Genomic DNA, 17412 nt, shown 5'->3' on the forward strand with positions numbered 1-17412 from the left:
TTGTTTATCTGCGAGTCTGCGACTCTTCCCTTTTTGATGATACTCTTCATCTTCCCTCGAATCTCATGGTCTTAGAACATATGTCAGCCACTTTCAAACGATTCATGAGTCCTTTAGCGGCTTTAAGACATCGTCCATGGCCATCGTCACCAGCTGTTGCGCCTCAGCTTGATATCAAGGAGCCCATCGAAGAGGAAAAGACTCCATACTACAGCCCTGCGAACTTCTATCCGGCCCATCTAGGAGAAGTTCTCCATGACAGGTATCAGCTCGTAGCGAAACTTGGATATGGCTCTAGCTCGACCATCTGGCTGGCTCGTGACCTGAAGCAGTTTGTTTCTCTGTCGGCTTCTCTTCGCCCAGCTATTGCTAATGAGTCCAGGTGGCTATGGTTAAGCGATAAATATGTCGCTTTGAAACTTAATGCTAGCTTGCATCAAGGAAATGGTGATACTGCTCAGTCTGAACAGGATACCCTCAGACTCATATCCGGCAAGAATCCCAGCCATAAGGGCTATCCCTTTGTTCGACGTCTTCTTGATTCATTTCAGTTCCAACATGAGTCAAGAAAGTGTCAGACTTTGGTATTTGAGCCTCTACGAGAGCCCCTTTGGCTTTATAAAACAAGGTTCATTGGGGATACTATACCCTCAGATGTGTTAAAAATCATGATTCAAATGATCCTCCAGGGGCTAGATTATCTTCATACTGAGTGCCATATTATACACACAGGTATGAAGCGAATCCCAACACGAAGATTGAATTAACAATTTGATGTCAGATCTGAAGCCGGATAATATAATGGTCAAAATTGAAGACCCATCAATTTTGGCAAAGAGTGCTGAGGATGAATACAAAAATCCCCTCCCACAAAAGACCTACCGCGATGGTCGTACTATCTACTTATCAAGAAATAACTACGGACTGACTAGCAAGACTACTGGAATGATTCAGATCACAGATTTCGATCTATCTGTTAGGGGTGACAGGCCCAATTTTGGGTGCATACAAGCAGAAATTTATCGTGCACCAGAAGTCATTCTCGATGCTGGCTATTCATATAGTGCTGATATATGGAATCTTGGCATTATGGTATGCTTCCTCCTGGAGTCGTTTAGTGAGTTTCTCCTAACCTTCAACACTTAGTTATGGGATGTGCTCGAGGGCAACGCTCTCTTCAAGGACATTGATCCACTTCATGTCGGTTGCTATAATGAGCAGAACCACTTTGCACACATAATAGCACTACTCGGACAGCCTCCAAAGGAACTATTGGACACTGGTAAACGAACATCACGTTTCTACGCACCCACAGGCAGGTAACTCTAGTTAATGCCTCTGACAATATTACTAATTGACCGTAGGGGAGTTTACCGGTCCAACTGTCGACTCATCGAGGTTTGACTTTGAACATTCTCTCAGCAAGATCAGAGGCCAAAATAAGAGAATGTTTATAGAATTTATCCGAAGGATGATCAAATGGAATCCACAAGAACGAAGCACGGCAAGGGAGTTACTTCAGGATCCGTGGCTTCATACTGAATTTGAGGAAAATTGATGTCTAAGATTTTCGAAGACTCAATGTGTACATGTACATTCCAGCAAGCGGCGACTACTATGTCGAATATATTAATTTCATATAATTTTTTAGCTAGATTAGATTTTTAGTTGTTCTGACCATTCCTTGGCGAGGGCATTTTGTTCTCACGGCTATATCCTAGGGGTGTAACTTTAATTCTACAGCGGCCTGATCACTCCTGAATGAATCCTTTTGACTTTCGTCTAAGAATCGGGTATATGTAATATACTAGATAATCCATGCCTCCGGCGGAGTATTCGTAGAATGTCGCCAGAAAGGTCCTGCTTGTTCAAGATCAGCCAATGGGTCCTCTTCTTTGCATTCTAGGAACTACTGATTCAGATCCTCTTACCGGCAACCACTTTACCAGGGACCACACAGCTAAGTTCCTGTAGTGTATCAACGGTGCGATACAAGTAGGACAATTAGAGTATTTCTGGCGTTTAATATACGAACAAATTTCGGCTGATGCGGCCACTTGTCTACTGGACGCCAGTAGAGACTGGTAAATGGCAAAAACAAAAACATTACAGACAAGTATATCTCTTGAAGGCCAACTAAAATGTTCTTCTGTGCTTTTTTAAAAGATTTTATTATTTGTTTATCTTCTCTCTCTCAAGTATCTCAATATGTTAGAAAGTTTACACAGTGACATTTCGGGATGCGCTTGTCGCCCCATGACTTGAGAGACAGGTAGGTATCTTGGAAGAAGAGAACACAACGTAAATAAGGGAAATATTCTTGCTTATAACTCGCAAATTAGATAGAATCTTGTGTTATGTAGGAAGTTGCGGGTGGCTCCCCTAACCATGGTCTCGACTGGGATACAAGTAAATATGAACCAATGTTTTCGCCCATGTCAAGATGATGATAATATCCAGGAAAGTAAGAAAGTCATAAACACCAAGCAACACAATACTATTGGTAGCGCTCCGGCATGGCGTGAGAAACCTCAGAATCTACCCACTCAAGGGAAGACTGGACGCCGAATAACTCCCACATCTGCGCGTTGTTCCAAGATGATACCATATTTGGATCTATGGCCCCGTCATCGACATTACCAATGCGAGTTGCGCTATCGTAAAAGTAATTATCAGCATCAATCTGCGGAATACTCACTTCCGCTTCTGAACTCGATGGCATCGTAGACAAGTTAGTCTCGTCAAGTGGCATAGTCATCGTGTTAGCGCTGCCGTCTCCTTGCATAAGCGGATCGCATAAGTTGAGGAACGTAGTAAACAAGTGGTATAGTTTGGAGATAGAAGGATTGGTGTTTATAAATCGATGCAGCCCTCTAGTAGTTTCATGCATAAGTTGGTAGTCTTCCGTATTAGAGGTTCCGACCACATTGCAGAACAAGAGGTAATATGGAGTCATGGGATAGAAAAGCACGGTCCTAGTGATAACTCTTTCAGAGTCAAGTCAAATATAGAGTGAGAATAGGATGCCCACCATGATAAAAACATTGAATAGGTACCGACAAAGCTATCATCCTCGTTGAGTAATTTGTGTAGTCGTCCCAAGGCCTGGAAGGCGTGGCGGGCTTGTACTAGGCATTCTTCGCGAGCCTGAGGTTGAGCTTGCACCCTAGGGCTAAGGTGTAGTAATGTTGCCATAATGGCATGATATCGGAACTCAGTTGCAATCCATTCCACCTGTAAAGCAGGACTAGAATCACGGCATCGCTGGTGAAACCGTTAGACTACCCCAAAGAGAGACGGCAATGCGGAGGATAGGTAAAAACTTACCTCGTCAATCACGCCTCGCAAAGAAGCGAGATTTTGTATGGCTGCGTCAAGGGTTGTGTCCACGTCGCTGATATCACTGAGGCCATGATTCCTATGGACTACCTCCATTGCAGCTTCTTGAATCTGAGCAAGCTCAACCACTGTTTTGACAATCAGACTGAGAGCGCCACTTTCCAACGGAATTAGTGACGCTGGGTTGAGTTTCAGCCTTGGCAATGAAGGGGGGCGAAGCAGAAGCATGCTCAGCATTTTGTCAAGGTAGAAGCAAGAAAAAAGACAGAAACGAGCATCTTGATCCTCCTGACAACGAACTGGAGTATCGTCTCTGATTGTATGATAGTTCATGGCGACAAGTATTTGCGAAGCGAACGCCGTGAGAGTCCAGCCTCGAGTTGGATATCCCTGCATTTGGTGCAGGAGTGCCTAAGTGGAGTCTTGGTCAACTTCAGTTCGAGCGACGGGGAGGGAGAACATACGCCCGAAAGTAAGGCCTGAACCAGAGTGATAGAATATGTACCAACAAAATTTATCTGATCCAATGCCCGCAAAGCCGCGGACGCGTATCTCTCTTGGGTCTTTTTGACGTGTGTGCGGAGCCGCCCGCCCAAGCGCTGCTGCGGTACGCGGGCGAGAAAGAACAGTGCTTTGGTGTAAACGCAAACCTGATAATGCAGAGATGTCTGCCGATCTAGTTTGCCCTCTGCAAGCGAGAGGCTCATGTGCTCTAGGCATCTGATCGATATATGGTCGGGCCAGTAGAAGTGTCTCTGAGCGGAGTGCTGATGTAATGACATATCTATACGATGTCAGAGTTACTTGGCTTTCTAAGAGTTTCGATAACACGAACCCATAGACATCATAAGGTACACTTCTAAAGAGAACTCTTCCCGGACAGATGCATCATGGTCGTCTGCACATCTCGGGTTCCCACTGAAAACCTTAGGCTCTGTGGAAGATGCGGATATCTTGTTGACCAGCAATAAGGCGTTCCCCAGAACCGTACGCCTCTGGGGAGATAGATGATTGCTATTCTGCAATTCCTGTTGGATTGACCGTCGTGCCTCGCTGACTTGGTGAATAGGCGTGTCCTCGCTCACAGCTGGAGACTCGGAGACCCTCTGACAAGGAGTTTCCCGTTTCACGGAATTCAGATTCCAGATAACAGTAGCTGGAACATGAGACGATATGGGCTGATCTGTTCTGGCACTATTTGATTCCCCAGCTTGGGATCGAGCATAGCTCTGTGAAGAGGTGGCTGCAGCACTTGAAGGGTAGGAAACAACATGCTCAAGAGTCGATAGCCTCTCCGACAGTCCGGCAATTCTGGACTGGGCGTTACAATCCGAAACCCCAGAGGTGACCGAACACATTAAGTTCAGACGAACTTACCGGGAAACCCTGGGACGCATGCTGCGTCTGGGTCGGGTTCGCCGACATTCCGCTCGAGCATCCACGCAGTTCATACAAGGGTCCAGCCGATCACATTTCACCTATTTAGTGGAGTGTGGTCAGGCGGGATTTAATGTAGGAGAGACGAAACAGTGTGACAAAGGTTGGGTAACGAACCTTTCTTGTGTGACACAGATCACACTTAGAAATCCCATGGGCGAATGTCAGCCATCGGGGAGGTAACCCACAGCTCCTCACGATAAGAAGAGAAAACCGATTCAAAGACCCAGGAAGGACCAAGTCTTTCACTGGGCGGGGAGGTATTTGCTAACGGTACGAGGGACTTACAGCTGATCTTTCCATTGCGATCTGGGTGGCCATTGTGCCAGATGCCTTTTCTCTCGCTGCGATAAGATGGGTACTGTCCAGCCATCCAGCCAAGCACCAATGACAGCAATGGAGATTGGGGGGAGATCGATTTTCGGTGGTCCGAACATCCGACTATATTTGGTAATAGTGTGTGAGGCAGTAGCCGGCTTTTTAATGAGATAGGTCAAGGCAGGGGAGAAAAGGGCTAAAAGAGAAGATTGATGTGGATATAAATGTATTTGAAGGCTCCTTCTTCATCAGCAAAATCTGATAACACAACTCGGCACGTGGTAGCAGCCACTTGTGCCGACTGAGGCGATGTTGATGTTGATGCCCCGTCAACAGTGGAAGAAGTAGAGAAGTTTCTATGACAAATGTGGATCCAAATTTGTCAGTCGGTTGTTGCACGGGTGCGTTTGACTCGCCTTCATTGGTAGAACATTAGAACATCCAACCAAGTATACTTCATCAAGTAGGAGATAAAGAGATGGAAAGGTTTTCGGTGAAGATTTGAGAGTGGAAAGGGGCAATTCAGCACGAGATCAAGCAACTACTTCTACGATGCTGACTCTGTCGCTTAAATGAGTAGCTTTGCCCTAACCCGACGTGGCTTAGAGGGCTGCCTGGCATAAGCATTACAGGGAAGAAACCATTATTGAAAGCCATATTATTTCATTTATTTTCATACTACGCTATCGAAATACCCGCCAGACACTAAACAACGGCCCCGACTGGTGATACTGCGGCTCCTGCTGGGAGTCAGTCCCCAGACATCGCAGGTTGAATAGATTAGGAACAAGCTTTTCACCAGTGGAGCCGGCCGAGGAAAGAAGGCTGTGTCCTTATTTATAGTTACTGTTTGTGCTTAATTCATAACTTTTTCCTAAAATTGGACCAATCTCTTTGACCCATCACGCCTCGTATGCTCTCGGGTTGAAGTCTGGAATAATACCACTTTGGATTGTGCTTTCGGCTAGACGGCTAGCAAGCCTTGGAACCATCCAAACTTGGCTACAGCTAAGCCTCTCTAGTGTGTTGACGGTGCGATACACGTGGGTCAAATTGAGTACCTCTTACACTTGGATGCATCAATAAGCCTCAGCTGACGCGGCCACTTGCCTTCTGAGCGCCACTAGTCAACCCTGAACTCGACGACTCACAGTGGAATTTTCCGAGAAGCTCTTATAGCCTCAAAGTTCTTGGGTGCATACCAATTAGAAATCCAATCGTATGGTCCAACCAGTGGCAATGGGGTGACTTTTCCGCGCATTCCAAACCCACCGCAATGCAGGTATGCTACGATTCGTAGGTATGTAAATGTTTCAGCAACACAGATAAGACACCTAACCCGAAGCCTGCCATGCATTACAGATAAGATTGAATGCTTCGAAGTTTACATATGAAGAGTGAGAATTTGCTGCGATTTTCCCGCCTCTGCTTCCTACCTGCCACTCATCATGCGAAGGCCGGCGCGCTTTCAACTGTACATTTGTTTATTATTTCTCATTATATCGATACCCTTGGCGAGCCACCTTAGAGATCTTTGCGACCAGTATCGTGCACAGGAGTACATAGTTGATTGGTTCAGTCTTGAGCGGACCAGCCAAGTGACAATATCTTCTCCAGGTCAGACTGGCAACAAGGTGATCGTGGCTGCGAAGCTGCAGGATGAGCAGACAGAATGGATTGAACAAGAACTACCCGAGTAGGCAATTTGACATTTCCTAACAGCTACAAACTGTTCACTAATCTTATGAAGCTGGCAGCGAGCTATCTACATCGTCAACCCATCACCAGAAGTTGCAGCTGACAGCCGACAACTTACAACGCCCCTTAACAAGGGCCATGAATCCATGGCTTACCTAACATACCTTATAGATAACTATGAGAGGCTCCCTTCTACCATTGGATTTATCCATTCCCACCGCTCGGGCTTTCTTCAAGCCTGGCATGTCGATGCACCTTTGCATGATAATGTATGGTCCATGAGAGCCCTACAGCTAGACTTTGTCCAGCAGAATGGCTATGTCAATCTACGATGTAACTTAAATCCCGGGTGCAAGGCCATATACCATCATGTAACACGTGATATCTTCACGGAAATATTCGAAGGCACCAGCACACCGCCACTGAACGGGACTGATCTTGCGCTTGGAAGTGACAAACGCGCCATTCAAATACCTGAGACGGTTGCGACAGCGTGCTGTGCGCAGTTTGCAGTATCTCGGGAGCAGGTTCTTCAGCGACCACGCGAAGACTATATCAAGATACGGCAGTGGATTATCGACACGACGTTGGATGATGCTCACAGTGGGAGGGTTATGGAATATCTTTGGCATATCATCTTCGGCAAAGAATCTGTCTAGTAAGTTTGATGTCTTCTGATATTGGATGATGCTGACCCTGGCTTAGTTGTCCAGATGAAGAAGTCTGTTACTGCCAGGTGTATGGGCTATGTTGACTGACTACGTGCTAAGCATTCTGTGTAACAAGCATCTTGTGAATATGTTATACTGCTCTCTTGCTGTTTCCATTCTTCTCATTAGCGTTCGTTGTATTCCTCGATAAAAATAGTCAACAATTAAGGCCTATTTACTTGGTGCAAAGCACCAAGCAGAGAATCGATTCATAACAACTAGACAGGCCCTAAACCACGGCCCCAAACACCGATGGCAATCATCCTGACACCCCACGCGACCAGGATAGTTACTCTTCCCTCATCTGCCTAATACCCTCGTATTCCCTGTTCTGTACGTCCATCCATCCCGCCAATTACCTTCCTCCTCCCTCCTGCTATCTCATCCATGCACGGCTGCCTAGCATCATCATCATCATCATCATCATCATCATCACTACCACTACCTGCAAGCCACCACCCAATATTTCCCAAAGGGTTCGGAAGTTCGGACGCCCGACTAATTACCACCCCAAAATACCCTAGCCACCCACCTCTTTCTCCTCACTACGCATGGCTTCCTCTGGAATTTGACCGAATGAATCAGATACCTTGGAAATCCCTCATTACTCCCTTCAAAAAAAGTACTTTGTATGTTAGAATGGGACCTGAACTATCCCACGTGCCCCATCCAGACACTCCCATTGCACAGAAAACCGTGGTTTGAATAGATTTTCTCTGGGTCCGGACCCACGGCACAAATTGAGTTATCTACTCGGCAAGATCTGCGGGTGGGTCTTACTACGCCCGTCCCTGAGTTGAGGTGCTCTCGAGACAGATTGCCGTGTTGGTCAGCATTCGCTTGTACTTTGACTTGTTGTGAAGCATTGGCCTGATTGATATGGTGGATTTAGGCGATAGGATGTATACTCATGGTCTTCTGGTAGTGGTGGTTGACTCCAACTCTGATTCTGGCTCCGCGGCATTGTCCACTGTTGTATTGACAAGTGGAATGTACATACAAAAGATAAACTTCCAGATTGAAATACATACCTAAACTAGATCAACCACTCTAGCTACTAGCTAAGCACCTCCCATAACCCCCCGCGAGGCACGCATAGCACCGAGTTCTAGATCCTGATACCCATCTCTACTACCTTCCATATTCCTACTCCCACTTCCAGTACATACTCCGTCTCCAAAACCCGCCCCAAATGCCCCAATCCTCTGTCTAGGCCCCCAAGCCCATCCACCATACCCCTGTCCCGCAGGAGCATGATACCACATGAACCCCAAGATAGCAAACACAATCCCAATCAAACTACCTCCCAAGATATCCCACCCAGCGTGCATGTAGTCCATATACCGCGACGCACAGATATAGAGCGCACCACCAACAGGAACTGCAATGAGTACAAGGAGATACAACGGCGGAGCTGCCACCGCCGACGCCCTACTAAATGACGACTCCGTCTTCTTATCGCCGCCTCCAGCACCAAAAGTCACAGAGCGAACAGGAACAGCCACAGCGAATTTAGCGCCCAACCACAGCGAAAGATACAGCAAACCCGCCCAAGCGAAAGAAGAATGCCCAGACGGAAAAGCAGCAAACCCAGCTTTAATGACACTCGCATCGGGGTTCTTGCAAATAGCCGACGTTACCATAACCGGTGACTGTGTACGCTGAAGACCCAGTCCACCAACAGCGTAGGTAGTGAGGTTGGCTAGATCGAGCTGGCAGCGGGCGAGAAGATCCGGTCGTGGTTTACCCACTACGTCTTTCAGACCGGAGGTGAGGAAGAATGCACCCGCGAGACTCAGGGCTAGGCCTAGCCAGCCGGCGTGCCATTCCCAGAGACGACGGGGCCAGGGGAGGGGGCTGAGGAGGAGACAAATTGCTGCGATGAGGACGGCGGGGACGACGCAGCAGACTATTCCGACGGTTGTGATGGAGACGGTGTCGGATTTGAGGGGGTAGGAGATGTTTGCGTCGTCGAGGGAGAAGACGTGTTCGGAGCCGGTGATTTTGTAGAGGATTCCACCTGTGATTACGAGGATACTGGTGTTGAGTGAGACGTTTTAGTATTGTGACTTTTAGGATGAAGGGAATGTAGGAGGGTTATCGAACATGATGAATGCCCAATCCAACACGTATGAGGCTATCACATGCTTTGAAGTTCGTCTGGGCTCAGTGGACAGCATGTCGAAGTCTGCATCGGCTTGTGGTGTTGATGCCATGGTGGTGACTTTGGAAGTGTATGGAGATGCGGTAGAAATCAATTCCCAGTGATTCTATTACGGCTGTGTCTGCAGTGGGAACCTTCACTTATAACAGTGGGTCATGCCCGGCCGCAGATGTCAAAGAAGCCTATCCATTGTCAGTCCCTTAAATTAGCACGGGATTGTTGGACCCGTTTTTACGATCCAAAGTCTGGATGCCCTGACGGATGCCATAAATAGCCGAGTGGTACAGCCTAGTCCCGACCATAAGAGGCATGATTGTCGTTTTAAACCGTGCAAGCATTGAGCTAAGCATTGTCAAAGTGTACATCTTAAAGCTTCTGCCTAACGTGGCTGGGGGCTATGTAACACAACATTGTAGGAGAGTTTGTAGAAATAAGCTCCGGGAGCGAATCTTAGCGGAACTTTCTGTTACACGCAGTCTAGGATATGAGAATCTTACAGAAAAGCAGGAGTAATATATTGGAGATCCATCTTGTTGTAACCAAATAGTAGTCATTACCCATGGAAATTTGGAGATGTTTATCTCAGCCAGCTCCATAATCTCCAGCACAACCCTCGCAGCCTCCTCCGGTCTGTCTTACATGGCAGAATGCTTGCTCACAATCATACACAATCTCTAGCTTCGACTCCTGGACCCCCTCATCTGCAATTTATAACGCCCCTCGTCCCTCGGTCCAATCTCCTTACAGTGATGTCCTTCCACATCCAACCAGCATCAACGACAGCACAAAAACCCTAAAGCCACCACCATCTTCAACCTGCCGATATCATGCACGATGATAAGCACAACAGTCTTTTGGAAATTAGTCAGAAAATCTACGCTGAGAACGAGAGCGTCGATGAATGTATCTCGAAGTCATTCGGAATACCCGTAGGGGAGAAGGTCGTAGAGGCTTGCTAGTAGTCTGCCTGCGGCTGCGAGGCGCGAGATGGGGTTGCGCTAATAACCTAAAAGGTGACCAAAAAGAGAACCCAAGGTATGTATGTACGCACTCGATTCATATTTACTCGAACCGGACTAAACTGCTGACAAAAGGAATCGGCATAATATTAAGCCAATAATATCCACAGGTATAAACAAAACAGGCTGATATCTCACTCCCAAGAGAGGAAAAGCAACTCCCAAACACCTCTGCCAAGGCCTGGATCATAAAGGCCACCCAGAACAGAAAATCAAAAGGTATCATAGATTAAGAATCACGAACGCGCGCTTGCCGTTTGGCCGTCCCAATATGCGTGTTATGTACCTTGGTCGCAAATTTGAGACTGGTCAACGTTTCCGCCAGATGTGCCTGCAGCGGGCTGACCATGACAAACATGAGAGTCTTGGAGTTACCTCCCAAGGAAAATTGGAGGAGATACGTAAGCTGCATACAAGTCAGTTACTTCGCTACTGAATAATTGAGTCAAATATACGAACCTTGCTGTTCCTGTAGGGAATATGTCCGCCCTCTTTGCCCTGTCCAAGGGCAGCGATAACATCTCCCAGACAGCTCAAGCTGCGGTTAATGTTTTGCGTCTCTTTCAAGCGTTCACCTGTCGCACCACTGTGGCTCAGACGTTCACTACCGGCCAAGTCAACCAAGTTGAGTGTCCCTTCGCTGCGTTCACCAGTAATGTCATTCTCACCGATCAACTTGAGAATGAAGACCGAGTGAGACCGGGATGATCGCTCGTTGGCCTTGGTAGCGGCAACAGAGCGGTTGGAGGCGGCCCGCTTTAGGATTGTCTCGACCATCTCAGGAGACTCCAACCGGACAGTAGTGACATCCGTGATGATCGTCTTCCCTCTTTGCATGTCGTGGCGGATATCCAGCTTCTTCTTGTCCAGTTCTTCAGGGTTACCAAGAAGGTCGTTCAAATTCTCGTTGTACACCTCAACGAAGTTACCCTCCATAGTGTACCGCCAGCCCTTCTCTTCCAGGCCAGTAGCTGTCTCATAGATCTGGTGCACTGCACGAGGAATCATACCGTCGAGCGAAGACATCGTGTAAGTCTTTCCACTACCAGTTTGACCGTAACAGAAAATGCACACGTTGTATCCGTCCAGGGCGCTTTGGACAAGTTGGCTGATCTCATCGAAGACCTCGGCATTCTGCGTCGACGGTCCGAAAACACGATCGAACGAAAAGTTGCTGTTCTTTCTTGTGATTGTACCGAGGCTGCTCTTCTCTTCTGGGCCCAGTACGGCAATCTCCTTGCTGTCCTCTGTCTCGTCGGGATACTGAATCTGAGCCGAGCCAGTGGGAGGGTCGGAAGGCAGTGATGGCCGGACTCGACAAAACACGCGAATGTTGCCTTTGAGTTCTTGCACCTGATTGTGAAGTTTCCTTCTCAGGGTCTCTTCCTTCCGCAGCTTGTCTTTCGTAGCGTTGGTCTCGGCCAGCGCATCCATCATCTGCTGGTTCAAGCGCTCAAAGGCCTGGGATTGCTCCTCCCGTCCAGATTCGAGAAATTCAATCCTTGCCTTGAGTGCGCGGACAGACGACTCCATTGTCACGCTATTGCTACTGGCCGTGTCCAGGTTCTGGCGAAGATCCCGGTTGCTCTTGCGCTCACGTTCAAGTTCCGCCCGTAGAGCTTGCATGTCATTATGAAGCGTCGCGATTTCTCGCTCTTTCCTTTCAAGCTCCATATTTGTCTTTTGCGTGTCAATGGCTGTCTGTGAGGTCATCTGACTGATTTCCCGAAGCCGAGCAGCTCTTTCGTCTTCCATTTCATGATCGAATCGTCGCTTTAGTTCACGGATCTCCTCTTGATGTTGCGAGGCCAATGATTCCAACTCCCTTTTAGCATCGAACCGCGCGGACTCCAGTTCTCTGCGCTGACGAGAGCCAATTTCGTCGAGTTCCATCTCATGCTCTCTCTGCGCATCCTTCAGGGCATCCTCTGATGCTCCTAGTCGGACCTTGAGTGATTCCATCTCAACCCGAAGGGTCAGATTCATGTCGGTGATCTCCTTTCGAGAAGCCTCCAGCTCGCTGACTGTAAAATCCTCAGCTCAATGATTTCCAGCGTGCTTGTCGACAGGTTGCTTACCTCTAGATTTATACAGCTCGAGGGCTTCCTTCATGCCGGTACTCTCCTGTCCAGCTTGGCTCATCTTGGTCACAAAAGTGTTCATGAGATCCTCCATTGTCTTTTCGCGGCTTTCTTGATCCCACTCGGCACCTGTAGAAGAGTTAAATGTCTCAATCTTTGAATCTTTGGTAAGAAATTGCGGCAAAGGGGGTGGTTTCTTCCTAGCAGAGTGCTTTTTAGGAGACAGAATCTTATTCGGCGCAGCCTTGACTGGGGTAGTCGCGGCCGTGTTCGTCGAAGATAATGATCCAGCTGGCGCACCATGTGAAGGCAAAGGGGCAAAATCCGATTTGTCAATGGGGGAGGGTTTCAGGTCCAACTCTTCTAGGGAAGTGCACAATAAAGTCTCAGGACTGTTATTGGGCCACTTCCGCAAAGCACGATTGCTTGACGTATCGCATGGGGCGCAAAAATATGCAGCAGAACGAACAAAGCACGGGGTGGGCCTACCCTTTCGTTTACCAAGTACAGTAGCGGCGGAGTCCTCCTCATCATGAGTATCCAACGATGTCGCGGGGCGAGGGATGCCGTGGCCGTTCGGTCTTCGGGAGCTGGCAACGGAGTGTGAGCGAGACATACTGGTGTGTGGTCGAGCGGGGGGAACCCCGGAAATGGTTCCTTTCGATCGCGCGGATGTGGTGGCTGATCTGGTCAAGGTGGATGATGAGTGCGAATTAGCGCGAGTGTGGACTCTAGTGGTGCTGTTGACGCGCGACGATGCTGCTCCGGCTCCGGCTCTGCCAACCTCGGGTGCTTGCGTAGTACTTCTGGGACGAGATGGTTCTGTGACTGTCAGCTTCTGTTCGCTGCTCCGCTTCCACAGCTCCTGACACATACGCGACAGGCTCGTAGTCTTGCTGGTTACGGCGCCCGCAATGGTACCGGGTTGCAAAAGACCGGAGCGGGCATTTGTCGAGGCCGGATTCATCTCTCTTAGACCAGTGGGGATTCGTGAACGGGCGGACGATCTGGACTGCATCTGCCACTTTGTATCAGCAATCATCACTTGTCAAGTGCGATTGAAGGAAATCACCATATGGTCGTTCTCCATAGCTTCCACAGGCGGGCCAACTCGACCCCTGACAACTCGAGAATTTGTGCGTCAAGGGAAGTACAATGGAAAGAAAAGCGCGTGTTATTGAATCAGAGAAGCAAAGACAATCAAATCCAAATCAGGCTGCTACCTGTTAGGGGCAGGACTGCATCGCAAGTCGGGACGTCAGCGGGTCGTTTGGTGCAGGTCGAGGCAGCGCAGGTGAGTTAGTTTATCACGACGGTTCGATTGCCGGCCAGCTTTGGTGGGCGTTTCTGGAGTGACGGCGGGCGGTAAACAAACTTGGCTGACTCAGCCGGGCCCGGCGGGGTGCGCCATTGCCCCATCAGGCTAGAGGTAATGTCGGTCATGAATACAACAATACCGTTTCTTAATTTACTTGGTTTGTGACGAACTTGCACTGATAGATTAGGAGTAGAATATTGTTGGAGTAGACCGAGTTGTTTTTTTCAATTGTGACATTGCGCTTGCAACATCTCCATTATCACTTCTGGCACTTCTATATTTTGCCAGTGTCCCTTATCTTCCACTCCTCCTGCTGAGCCACACTTGTTCATCTCTGGCCCGCACGCGGGTGTGTCCACTTCCCACTTCCACTTCTCTCTCCCTGACTGGCTCCGTAACGGCGGCTGCTTTCAGACCGACAAGCTTTCCCCGTCCCCCCCCCCCATTCAAGGTCATTGAGACCCTTTTATCTCTCCCAATTGCCTCCATTTCTTTCATTGTTATTTGTTTTTGTGCCATTTCTTTCCCCCTGTGACCCTCTCAACTACCAGCATCATGTCTGGTCGATTCGTGCGTTCCTCGAAATACCGTGAGCTCCCTCTTCCCCTCCCCACAGGCTGCCCGCAATCTGACAGGTAGTAGGACACGTCTTCGGACGGCCGACGAGAAAGGTGCGCTACAAGCCCCTTGGACCCTTCACAGACTCGACATAATCTCACAGTCGTCGCAGGAGCAATGCTATGATAATCTTCGCGTTTCCAAGAACGCCTGGGATACCAACCTCGTCAAGGTTCGTCCGTTGTTGCCGCCGCCCCTAATCCACGACCTACCAGGTCCGTCTGACGCTACAACTAGGCCAACCCCAAATACCTCTCCGTGAACTGGGAAGCCGGTGGTGGAGGTGCATTTGCTGTCATTCCTCTGGAGGAGCGCGGGAAGCTGCCCGAGAGGATACCTCTTTTCCGGGGTCACACTGCCGTGGTCCTCGATACCGACTGGTGAGCAGTGGCTGTTGTGAACACCCTATCGTAGCACACGACCAACAGAACTAGGAACCCTTTCAACGATGATCTGATTGCATCTGGATCTGATGACGGCAAGGTATGATCCCTCATGAAATTCCCACACGCCACCGCAGCTGCTTTGTTCATTGTACTGATTGGTCGCATGATAGGTCTTCCTCTGGCGTGTGCCGGAGAACTTCACTCTGCGCCCTGATCTTGACCCCGATGAGATCCAAGATGTGGCACCTGTTGGCAAGCTTTCCGGTCACCCGAAGTGAGTGAAATCGTCATATTACTCGAATGCTTGTGCTTTGCGGACACAGTCTAACGCCCCCTCAGAAAGATAGGTCACGTTCTTTTCAACCCCGCCGCTGAAAACATCCTGGCAACGGCCTCCGGCGATTACACGGTCAAGATCTGGGATATCGAAGCGGGCGCCCCGAAGCTGACCCTGAACCTGGGCGACATTGTGCAATCACAGTCGTGGAGCGCCAACGGCTCCCTTCTGGTTACGACCTCGCGAGACAAGAAGCTGCGCATTTGGGATGTGCGTCAGGAACGCCCCGCGCATGAGACACAAGGACACTCTGGTGCCAAGAACAGTCGTTCAGTCTGGCTTGGTGAGCACGACAGGATCGCAACCACCGGTTTCTCCAAGATGAGTGACCGCCAGCTGGCTCTGTGGGATATCCGCGCTCCTCGGGAGCCCATCAACGGATTTAAGACCCTTGACTCGATCTCCGGTGTATGCATGCCTTTCTGGGACGAGGGCACTCAGTGTCTGTACCTTGCTGGAAGAGGGTAAGTCTAGAGAGATAACCAGGTATTGGCCGTGGCTAACAATGTCTAGTGACGGTAACATCCGCTACTTCGAACTCGAGAACGACAAGTTCGAATACCTTGCCGAATACAAGTCCGCCGATCCCCAGCGTGGTATCGCTTTCATGCCCAAGCGTGGAGTCAACACTCACGACAACGAAGTCGCTCGTGCCTTCAAGACCGTTAACGATGGCTACATTGAACCTATTTCTTTCATCGTGCCCCGCCGTGCGGAGACTTTCCAGGACGATATCTACCCCCCTACAACTGGCCTGAAGCCTGCTATGGGCCCCTCTGAGTGGCTTGCGGGCAAGGAGGCCATTCCACCTAAGATTTCTATGGCCAACCTTTACGAGGGTGAGGGTCTGAAGGAGGTCACCGGAGTGCAGGACGCCCCCACTTCCACCATGGGCGCCTCTGAACCCGAGGCGGCACCGGCTCCCAAGGCCGCCGAGCCCAGTCCCGTGAAGAAGGCACCCGAACCCGCCCCCGAGCCGACCCCGGTGGCCAAGCCCGCCCCGTCCATGAAGGAGCAGGGTGCCTCAATGGCCGCCATGGTCTCCAAGTTTGCCGACGATGAGGAGGTCGAGACCGTGGAGGAGGATTCGAGCTTTGAGGAGGTGCAGAAGCCCGTGGAGCGCCCTGCACGCTCTCCCGAAGCCTCATCTCCTTCCATCAAGGCCAGCCCATGGCACCAGAAGGAAGAGGAGGTCAAGACCCAGGCAGCAAGCCCTGCTAAGGTACGCAATCCCTATCCCCTAGCAAAATCCTTCTCCAATTAACAACCCTGCAGTCTTCCCCCGTCATCACCCCCGTTGCCGCGCCCGCCGACATCTCCACTGGCGCTGCCGTCGCAGCAGACGCCGTCCAGCGCGAGATCGGAGCGATCAAGGACCTGATCGCCGAGCAGACAAAGACGATCGCCTCCCAAGCGCAGCAGATGCAGAGCCTGACTGCAGAGATCGAGTCCCTCAAGGCTAAGCTGGGCTAAGCCTTTGATATTAGTTTCCAGAACTTTGGATCCTTTAATGTACTGTATTGAATTTCCTTAGTCGTTTGTGTTGTGCTGTCTACCATTATTATCCTTAACAACACACCCTAACACCCTATTATCGCTCCAAAAGCCCTGTCCCTCTTTCTGCCCTTCTATGTCCATAGCCCGTCATCGTTGTGTGTTATTATATTCTTGATGACCTGCAGCATGATCGCAATGTCAATGTCAATACGAATACCAGTGTCTCTCTGCCTCTCTCTCTCTCTTTTCTATGATGATTATGTTGTTGTCGATTCAGCGGTGGCAAGATTACTCGAGATTGAGGCGAAATTGGATAGAATGGAGGTTTTCTAAAGGCGGGTTGGTTAGTGTGGGTAGTTACTAGTAGTTAGTTGTAGACAAGAAATATACCACCACGGTCTGTCCGCTTCATGAGTATTCTGTTACAGCCCACTACTACTACTATACTAGTATTACTAACTCATAGAGAAGAAACAGATCAGGTTAAAAA

The 17412-nt window shown here is 49.3% G+C and overlaps 6 protein-coding genes across 6 annotated transcripts; 3 read left to right on the plus strand and 3 right to left on the minus strand.

The window, feature by feature from the left end:
- Window positions 1-67: 67 nt before the first annotated feature.
- On the plus strand, window positions 68-1558 carry BO79DRAFT_200402 (protein kinase; the record flags this gene model as incomplete). Its single annotated transcript, XM_025681490.1, has 5 exons — window positions 68-331; window positions 383-732; window positions 782-1092; window positions 1147-1319; window positions 1399-1558. Exons 1-5 carry the CDS (start codon window positions 81-83, stop codon window positions 1556-1558), a joined length of 1245 nt encoding a protein of 414 aa, XP_025536662.1. The 5' UTR covers window positions 68-80.
- An 840-nt stretch (window positions 1559-2398) lies between these two features.
- BO79DRAFT_272109 (fungal specific transcription factor domain-containing protein) lies at window positions 2399-4736 on the minus strand (the record flags this gene model as incomplete). The annotated part of the gene is made up of 6 exons (XM_025687410.1): window positions 2399-2985; window positions 3057-3264; window positions 3328-3750; window positions 3804-4123; window positions 4175-4650; window positions 4717-4736. The coding sequence occupies 6 exons, from the start codon at window positions 4734-4736 to the stop codon at window positions 2498-2500; spliced, it is 1935 nt and encodes a 644-aa protein (XP_025536663.1). The 3' UTR covers window positions 2399-2497.
- A 1787-nt stretch (window positions 4737-6523) lies between these two features.
- Window positions 6524-7546, plus strand: BO79DRAFT_272117 (DUF3431 domain-containing protein; the record flags this gene model as incomplete). Its single annotated transcript, XM_025687411.1, has 3 exons — window positions 6524-6790; window positions 6845-7450; window positions 7498-7546. The coding sequence occupies exons 1-3, from the start codon at window positions 6543-6545 to the stop codon at window positions 7544-7546; spliced, it is 903 nt and encodes a 300-aa protein (XP_025536664.1). The 5' UTR covers window positions 6524-6542.
- Window positions 7547-8563: 1017 nt separating this feature from the next.
- On the minus strand, window positions 8564-9718 carry BO79DRAFT_178675 (phosphatase PAP2 family protein; the record flags this gene model as incomplete). Its single annotated transcript, XM_025679993.1, has 2 exons — window positions 8564-9539; window positions 9609-9718. The coding sequence occupies 2 exons, from the start codon at window positions 9716-9718 to the stop codon at window positions 8564-8566; spliced, it is 1086 nt and encodes a 361-aa protein (XP_025536665.1).
- Window positions 9719-10780: 1062 nt separating this feature from the next.
- Window positions 10781-14023, minus strand: BO79DRAFT_239646 (putative kinesin family protein (KlpA)). The gene is made up of 5 exons (XM_025684938.1): window positions 13839-14023; window positions 13256-13784; window positions 12764-12895; window positions 11145-12709; window positions 10781-11091 (listed from the first exon to the last, which is right to left on the minus strand). Exons 1-5 carry the CDS (start codon window positions 13854-13856, stop codon window positions 10915-10917), a joined length of 2421 nt encoding a protein of 806 aa, XP_025536666.1. The 5' UTR covers window positions 13857-14023; the 3' UTR covers window positions 10781-10914.
- Window positions 14024-14639: 616 nt separating this feature from the next.
- Window positions 14640-17333, plus strand: BO79DRAFT_272123 (coronin; the record flags this gene model as incomplete). The annotated part of the gene is made up of 9 exons (XM_025687412.1): window positions 14640-14673; window positions 14727-14755; window positions 14806-14874; window positions 14940-15082; window positions 15137-15185; window positions 15259-15362; window positions 15428-15889; window positions 15939-16647; window positions 16701-17333. 9 exons carry the CDS (start codon window positions 14640-14642, stop codon window positions 16896-16898), a joined length of 1797 nt encoding a protein of 598 aa, XP_025536667.1. The 3' UTR covers window positions 16899-17333.
- Between the last annotated feature and the right edge of the window lie 79 nt (window positions 17334-17412).

This window comes from Aspergillus costaricaensis (genome assembly GCF_003184835.1).
Source record: "Aspergillus costaricaensis CBS 115574 unplaced genomic scaffold BO79scaffold_29, whole genome shotgun sequence".
Classification (NCBI taxonomy): domain Eukaryota; kingdom Fungi; phylum Ascomycota; class Eurotiomycetes; order Eurotiales; family Aspergillaceae; genus Aspergillus; species Aspergillus costaricensis.

Excerpts from the sequence above, each read along its gene's own strand:
- BO79DRAFT_239646 (XM_025684938.1), bottom strand. Across the intron at positions 12,710-12,763 it reads CGAGCTGTATAAATCTAGAG|TCAGCGAGCTGGAGGCTTCT; the intron begins GTAAGCAACCTG and ends AGGATTTTACAG. Across the intron at positions 11,092-11,144 it reads TTCCCTACAGGAACAGCAAG|CTTACGTATCTCCTCCAATT; the intron begins GTTCGTATATTT and ends ACTTGTATGCAG.